Consider the following 8,176-nt stretch of genomic DNA (forward strand, 5'->3'; position numbering starts at 1 on the left):
CCTGACCCCTCCAAGGCACTGAGGTAGCCAAGACCTTTCCACCAGGGCAGTGTCCTGGCTGTAACTCAGCCTGCCTCCCCCTCCCCCTCCCTGGGGCTTCAGCTGGATACAGGCTTCTCCTTCACTTCTGTCCCACACTGTGGTGGTCATGCTGCACCCCAGAGGTGGCTGCATGGCACTGGTGAGGAAAAGGACCCCATGAGCCCTGGGCTGTAAGGCTTTTTTCCCCTAGTCACTGAACAAGGAGACGCTGCTTCCTCACACTCCACAGCAGCGCCTGCTGGGACAAACCTGGCCAGCAGCACATGGCCCCGGAGCGTGAAAATCTTGGCTAACATGTTTACAGAGTCCATCCAAGCAGGAAGCCAGCAACACCCCTGAGAGCAAGGGGAGGGGTGACCGGCTGGCCGTGGCCAGGCCACTGGGTGCCTGCACTGACTGTTCAGATGGTGCTAGCCACTGCTTCAGCAGCCCAGGCACCAGGGTGATGGGCAGCCGTGCAAGCAGGCAGCTGCAGAGTCGGAGGCAGGACAGAGCGAGGCGTGTGGAGAGAGACCAGCTGGGGATGGAGGAACAGCCAGAGGGGCCTGTCGGGAGAGAAACATCTGCATGGGGGTGAATCACTAGTGAGATTAGAGGGGGGCTGTGGGGGGGATTGTATGGAGACAGACCGACCTGGGACAGTGACATCTGGCTGTCTCACCCCCTCCCCTCCCCTGCCCTGCCCCCCACTGCAGCTCGGCCCCGGCGTGCGCACATCGGCGGCAGTGGTTAGTCATACCTGGTGTTCGGGTGCTCTGTGGCTGCCTGTCCTCTGTGGGGGAACCAGCCTTCGAACAGGAACCAAAACCAGCAGCAGTGCCGGACTGGCCCTGCGGGAGCAAGGCTCCTCCCTGGCCTCCTACCCTGCTGTGGTGCAGCCCGCTTGCAGGGGGTGACTGCAGGGCCAGACCCTTGAGAAATATCATCTCACGCGGTTCTAGAATCTAGGGGCACATGGGGGATGGTTTGCCAGCATGTTATACCCGGGGGCCGGAGGCAGCCCACGGGTTTGTTATTGTAGGGTCTCACATAAAGGCTAGGCTGCACCCAGCAGTGTGTTATTGTAGGGCCCCTTGTGACCGCTGCAGCTGCGGATGTGTTATTGCAGGGGCCCCCCAGCGCTCGTTAGCATTTCACAGAAAGCTGCCAGGGCTGACGGCTGAGGAAGGGAGAGCAGCCAGAGGAACTGGCCCTCGGGAGTGGCTGGCTCCGGCGCCGGGCGGGCGCGTGATGCTGGGTGCCTCTCCCACACACCATGCCTCCCATGCCTGACCCAGGCCTGCCCGTCAGTAGCGTGGGGGGGTGTTAACCCCTCCCCATGCTGAGCTTTGTCACGCCTCAGCCTGCGGGGCCCCATGGGCAGGGCTGCGCCTGCCTGGCTCCGGCTGCACCAGGGAGCAGGGAAGGCCAGGAGTTGGCGGGCAGGGAGGCTGTGTAGGGCAGACTGGCTCAGTCAAGGCTGCTGCGGGTGGGGGTGGTCCTGGGACCCAGGCAGCGTTAGCGGCTCATCGATGCCCATCAAGGAAAGACCCCAGGATCCCAGAGACTTCTCAAGAGAGCCCTGTGCCCCACAGACTGGTGACCCCCACGTCACACAGCCTCGACCTGTGCCCCACAGACTGGTGACCCCCATGTCACACAGCCTCGACCTGTGCCCCAGAGACGGACTGACCCCCACGTCACACAGCCTCACCCTTTCCAGCAAGCAGGAGAAAACATCAACGAGGGGAAGTGACATCACCTGCCTTCCACCCACCCACACACACACACACACAAAGCTGCTGAGGACAGCAGCGAGGGATGGGCAGGCTGGGTACTGAACTCACACTGGCCACTTCCAGGCTGCGAAGCTGGGGGAAGAGGCTGGAGCCTCTATTGCTGGTTGGTTCCCCAGTGGCTGGGACTGGAGACCATTCGGGGGTGTGATCCCGCCTGTGGACAGCTCCGTACCTGGCAGAGGCGTGTAACTTGACACCAGCGTCCCGTCCCCCTTCCCCCTCCCCGTGACAGGGACAGCCCAGTTGGGAGGATGGGGTTAGCAGTCCCACAGTGCAGGTCGCACCCGGGGACCCCATCACACCTAGGGAGGCCAGTCCTCGCTCCCCTGCTGGCCTGCAGCCCCCGCACAGCGCAGGGCTAGGGGTGATGCCCCCTCCGGGGCTGCGCTCCTGCTCGCTCCCTCTCCCGTCCCCCGGCTCAGAGTGAACTATCCAGGCCAAAGGGAAACGCCTGCCTGGCCCAGCAGCTTGGGCCCAAGGAGAGGCCCGGCCAGGAACGCAGGGCTCGGACGTCCGGCGCCCCAGTCCCAGGGAAGGCAGGATGGGCCGGCACAGTCATAGCAGCACTTTAATGGCCGTGCAGCGGCAGGACGGGCCCTTTAACAGTCACGCTCCGGGAACACAGGAGAAGGCAGCTCCCCCAGGGCGTGGCACAGCCGCCCGCCTTTCCAGCGGGCAGAGCAGAGTCACTTCCACGCCACTCTGCGGCCCCCAGGTGCATTGTGGGAGGGCAGCAGAAGATGCCTCGGTGCCAGGCCCCTTTCTGCACGCGCTCAGCGGGGCCGACTCACTCAGCGCTCAGGCTGCACGGCAGCCCTCCCGCAGCGGGCGCTGCCCCGGGGCTAGGGGAAGTCGCTGTAGGGCAGGTGGAAGGGGTACAGGGCGGTGTAGCGGGAGTCGTGCCACAGCAGCTTCTCCTCCAGAAAGGCGAGCGTGTCCAGCGTGAGCACCAGCGTCTCATGCTTGAGCATGCTGTACACGTTGAGACCTGGGAGAGACACGGGGCAGGTCAAGGGGTGCCCAGCCCAGCGTTGCTGTGTGCTGACATACAGCCCCCACCCCACAGGGAGGCACATCTCAGCGCCGGGCAAGGGACCCCCGTGTGAACAGCCTCTGCGCCCCACCCCAGAGCCAGCTGCACCTCACTGCGCGAGGGGATTCTCTCCCCACACGAGGACAAAGGGCCATCAAAGGCGGGAGGTGAGGGCCCTGGGTACGAACTCCCCTTACAGGGCAGTACGGAGCAGGGAGGGAAAGCACCGCATCCCACAGGCCAGGGCTCCACCCCCACCCCGCCCCGCTGGGAGGTCAGCGTGGCGACCCTGTGGCTTGATTGGGGGACCAGCACCCCCCACCCAGTACTCACCTAGGGCCGGCACCAGGGTGATGGTTTTCAGGCTGGCTGCTGCCTTCCTGATGTTCTCTGGCATCTGGTTGCTGGAACGGAGGCAAAGGGGGAATCGTGAGCTGGGGACTCTTCCCACCCCGTTTCCAGGCTGCATGCAAGGCCAGGAGAGTCCACCTCCGCCAGCAGGCATCGGCAGGGGAGACCGGTCCTCACTCCTCTTGGGGAAGGCTGGGAACGCCACCCCCTAAGTCCAGCCTCTGCAGTGCGCCCTGGTCTCTTGCCCAGCAGGGGCTGCTCTACCCCTGGCCCAGCCTCCCCAGCGCCCTCCGCTCCCGCCAGGCCCCGACCATGCCCTCTGTTGGGTGTCTGGGGTTTGTGGGTCTCTCCTGTCCACATTCCCACTCACATGTCGACAATCAGCACGGACTGGCCCCAGTGCCTGTATCGCGCGAGGTCTGCCAGGTACTGGGGGTCGCAGGTCGGCATTTCCAGGCAGTCCACGATGTGGAGGTTGTCCTGGAAAAACAAAATACGCTCGTCACCTTTCAGCTTCTTTACCCCACTGCCCGCCCGCATCCATCCCCTGAGCCAGGGCGACCCCCCCAGCTGAACCCCTCCCTATCCCTGAGCCAGCCTGACCCACAGCCTCCAGCTGAAATAGGCTGGGACCTTCTAGGAAGGGTCACAACTCCCCACCCCTAGCTACCAAAGCACAAGTGGCCAGAAGCAGCTCCCAGAAGCCCTGGCAACAGGGCCCTGCGTCGGCCGAGTGAGATCCTTGGGCCCCCAGCTCTAACTGGCATTGCCCTGCCACCCCCCTTCGAGCTGGGAATGAGCCAAGTGATTGTACGTGCAGCACGTCAGGGCAAGAGCTGGGGAGAGAACCCAGGAGTCCTGGCACTCCACCCCCACACGCTAACAAGCCCAGCTGCCGCACGAGCCCGGTACACACTCAGTCGCACACTTGTGCTACCTGCATCAGCTTGGACGTCAGCGCCACCTTGAGGCCCAAGACGCGCACTTTCATGGGCAGCATGTAGTAGTAGCTGGTGGGGCCCCTGGGGCCATGGATGATGCCGCCTGGAAGGGAGAGGCACTGAGAAGTCAGGAGGGATCCCTGCCCGGAGAAGGGGGCTGGGCCAGGCTGATCAGTGCCCAGACACTGGGCAGGGCGCCCCAGAATCAGGGGCACGACAGCTCTGCCTCCGCTCTGAGCAGCCTTCCTGCTCCCACGCTGCCCAGCACTGAGCGCCCCTGCCAAGGGAGCCCCCCCGGCAGCACCGGACTCGGGCTGCACGGCCCCGTCTGCGCCCTGGGGCACAGGAGACAGAAGCAGGGCCGAGGGGGACCCGTCTCCGTTCTCACCCTGCCCCCCAGCCGGCAGCAGGGTCGGGCAGGCCACTGTCCCAAGTAGGGGCCAGAACACGAGGGGGCTGGGAGCCACTCACCACCGCGCCAGAGGGGGGAACGGATGCTGCCATGCCGGGCCCGGCCGCTGCCCTTCTGCGCCCAGGGCTTCTTGCCGCCGCCGCGCACCTCTGCTCGCGTCTTCACCTTGGCGTAGCTCTGAAACAAGAGCGCGGGTGAGCGCGCCAAGCGGGCACGAGCACGAGCACCAGGAACCCACCTGACCCAGCTCCTCCCCAACAGGGGGAAACTGAGGCACGGAGGGGAGGGACTCACCCACCGGCCCCCAGAGACAGGGAGAGAACTCAGGAGTCCCAACTCCTACTCCCCCCACCTCTAACCACTAGACCCTGCTCCCCTCCCGGAGACGGGAAGAGAACCCAGGTGTCCCCGGCCTCTGGGCACTCTCCATCCCCCCTCCTCCGACTGACACGCAGGATCCCCACTGCCCAGCCCTGCACACTCACTATCCTCTTGTAGTTCCTCTGCCAGACTGCCACCGTGTGCAGGATGTCGACCCTGCGGAGGGAAGCCAGAGGGCAGGGGTTGGAGCAGGCTGAGCTGTACGTGCCCACATGTAAACAGCAGCTGTGTGTGTCTGGGGAGTATAGGGCAGGGGGCAGGGCTGGAGCAAACACCCAGGTTCCATGACTCAGGAGTGATTTCTCTCTGCTCGGGGTTGGAATTAGCAGCCCTGGGGAGTGGACGGGATCCCTACGTTTGCCACAAGGCCAGCACAGGCTGGGCCCCGGATGGAGCCAGTACTGCGCCCATTGCTCATTCGACGTTCGCCCTGCTTGGTGTCAGCGCAAGGCTGACCACGGGGATCTGAGCTGAACAGACACCCTTGGCCAGCTTCAGCGAGGCCAGCAAACAGCTTTGAGATGACACCACCTTCGGCTCACTGCTAACTCAGGGCCCCGTATCCCAGTCCCCACCCGAGGCGGCCAGTCCCCATGTCCTAGGGCCAAATCAGAGCCAGCACCCCCAAATGTCCCATTCCCTGTCCCCCCCCAGCCAGCCATTTCCCCTGTGCTAGGGCTGGGTCCTAAAGTGGAACAGTCCTGCATCGCATTCCCCCGTCCTCCCCAGCCAACCAGCCGGTCCCCCCGCACGTGTGTCTGAAGGCTGGCTTTGGTTACAGCAGCGACAGTAACAAAATTCTCTCTCCCCTTCACTGCCCCGGCTCAGGCCCCCTTCATCCAGATGCTCCCACGGCTGAATGCAACAGGTCTCTGAGCTGTACCGGGGCATTACTGCAAAGACGTCGGGATGCAGGTCTGCTAGGCCCACGTGTCTGTCATCATAATGCCTCAGGGATTCCACCCAGGCCTGCACAGCTGTGCGGTGAGAGGGGACTGCAACGCGGCAATCCCGCAGGACAGGGACACTGGAGGTCACCAGGGGCGGCTCTTCTAGGAGGCAAACACAAACAGGGTCTGAGCTGCCAGAGATCTGCAGAGCACACGAGCTTCGTGCAGCCACAAGGAAATTGTAGCAGCCTCTGGCCAGGAACAACTGGTCCATATTCAGCCCATGGCACGTGCAGGTGGCAGTTTGTCCCAGTTAAAACAGATCATCCCTGACTGGCAAGACACAACAAGTCGCTCTCCAAGGCAGGTAGTGGAGGGCAGTTGCTCATCTCCAGCAGAACCACAGCCCACTGCACAATTCAACTGAGACACACACCATCGCACAAACAGCAAAGCCGACAACAGAGTGAGGGAGCAGGAGGGGCTCTCTGTCCACCCCACGCTCACTTGTCACAAGCAAGCAAGAGCACAGGCTGCCTGGAACTAACCAGAGGCAGCGTGATCTAGTGGTAAGCGCACAGGACTGGGACACAGGAGACCTAGGTTCAATTCCACTGCTGCCCTGGGCCCAGTTCTGTCCCCTCTCCGTGCCTCAGTTTCCCCTCCTGCCCTTTGTCTGTTTAGACTGTGGGCTCTTTGGGGCTGGGAAACACCTTTCACTTTGTGCCTGTGCAGCGCCTGGCACCTCGGTCGGGGTCTCCAGGTGCTGCCGTAACACAGATAAACAACACAACCCCTCCTGCTCCCCATTAGAGGATGAGCTGACCTCCAGCTAGGGGAGGTTTGGAGGACGCTTCCCCTGGGGGTGGTTATTCCTTTGCTATCTCCTGCGGGGTTCCCGTCCCCCAGGCAACCGGTGTCAGGCCCAGGAGCCTAACCCCGCTGGTCTGTTCCAGTCTTGTGCCATCCGTGTTCCTACTTCTGGGACAAAGCGGGCACCTGTGACATCATGTCATTACCCAGGCGTCACAAGGAGTAACCACGGAGACAGCATTTTGGAAGCAAGACCAGGACTTACCTGTCTGGGAGGCAGCATCCGCCACGCTTGGCGAGGTTGTGGGGACCTTGGGGAGCCCCAGCTGGCTGGACAAGGTGGACAGAGCCTTCGAGGGGAAGCAAATAAAGGGCAGTGACCAGAGAGAGCACAGAGAAGTGAGGGGTGAGGAGCAGCCCTGGATGTCACCTGCTGCACTCGGGCAGCCCCAACCTGGTTAAAACGCCCCAGTCTCAGGCCAGCTGCACAGGACCAGGCTGTGTCGGCACCGCTACCCTGCCCCGGGGTGGGGGGAACCACAGCCTGGCCAACACCGGTGGGCCAGCAGGAGTGCCCGGGCACGGCTCCGGCTGGAGGAGGTGCTGCGCCGGAGACCAACTCCTCCTGCGGTGCACGCAGCGGGGGGGTGCAGCGGGGCCGCGGGGCGGGAGCGGGGCCGAGCCAGCCGCAGCAGGGCCGCCCCGGGGGGCAGAACCTGCGCCCCGCACTGGAGCACTCGGCCAGTCACCAGCCCGCTCCGGGCCCAGGCAACGGGCGGCCCGGCCCGGCCGCGGGGGGCGGAGAGGCGGCGGGGCGGTCCCAGGCCAGCCGGGGCCCTGCAGCCAGCCCCGAGGCGGGGCCTGGGCCTGGGCCGGGCAGGAGACGGCAGCGCGCCCCTCCCCCGCCAGCCTCTGCCCTGCCCGCACCCTGCGGCCCCGTCGGCCCGGCCCGGCCCGGCCCGGCCCCCGCTCTGCAGGGCAGCGAGTCACCGGCTCGGCTTCCCCCCGCCCCGCGGGGTCCCGAGCGCCCCCAACGAGGCCCCTTTGGCCCCTCCCCCTCCGCTCCCCTCGGGGCCCCTCCGCTCCCCTCGGGGCCCCTCACCCGCGCGGCCGGGCCCCGGCTCCCGAGCCGGCTCGCGGCGCGGATCATGGCGGGGCGGGGCGGACGCGGACCGGACCCACGTGACGAGCGTCCCGCAGACGAGGGCGGGACAAAGAGCCGCTTCCGGCGCACGCCGATGTCGTAGAAGGGCGGGGCGCTCCTCGCTGGGATCCCGGGGGCGGGGCTGGAGGCACTTCCGGTCGGGGGGGCGGGGCGCGGGTCACGCACATAACAACGGGGGGGGGGGGGGCGACGCGAAAAAGCTCCTTCGTGACCCGAGCGTCGCCTCCCGGCCGCAGGCGGGACCGGGCCCCCCACGGGCCGGACCCACGGCGCAGTGACAGCCCGCCCCGCCCCCATCGCAGCGGGAGGAAGGGACTGGGGCCCGTGGGGGCGGGAGGGGCCCGGGCCAGGCCAGGCCAGGCGCTGGGGC

General features: G+C 65.5%; 1 protein-coding gene across 2 annotated transcripts; it reads right to left on the reverse strand.

The window, feature by feature from the left end:
• Positions 1-980: 980 nt before the first annotated feature.
• MRPL4 (mitochondrial ribosomal protein L4) lies at positions 981-7,876 on the reverse strand. Of its 2 annotated transcripts, none has more exons than XM_067560631.1 (9): positions 7,744-7,876; positions 6,907-6,991; positions 5,822-5,987; positions 5,043-5,094; positions 4,617-4,734; positions 4,142-4,248; positions 3,575-3,684; positions 3,187-3,257; positions 981-2,808 (listed from the first exon to the last, which is right to left on the reverse strand). In XM_067560631.1, the coding sequence occupies exons 1-9, from the start codon at positions 7,789-7,791 to the stop codon at positions 2,663-2,665; spliced, it is 903 nt and encodes a 300-aa protein (XP_067416732.1). In that variant the 5' UTR covers positions 7,792-7,876; the 3' UTR covers positions 981-2,662. The 2 variants fall into 2 exon arrangements, with proteins under 2 accessions (XP_067416732.1, XP_067416731.1); XM_067560630.1 differs by having other exon boundaries at positions 5,822-5,990.
• Positions 7,877-8,176: the final 300 nt, after the last annotated feature.

The sequence above is a fragment of the Emydura macquarii genome, unplaced genomic scaffold (genome assembly GCF_026122565.2).
Source record: "Emydura macquarii macquarii isolate MOO-44397 ecotype Brisbane River unplaced genomic scaffold, CSIRO-AGI_Emac_v2 contig_2292, whole genome shotgun sequence".
In the NCBI taxonomy this organism is placed as follows: domain Eukaryota; kingdom Metazoa; phylum Chordata; order Testudines; family Chelidae; genus Emydura; species Emydura macquarii.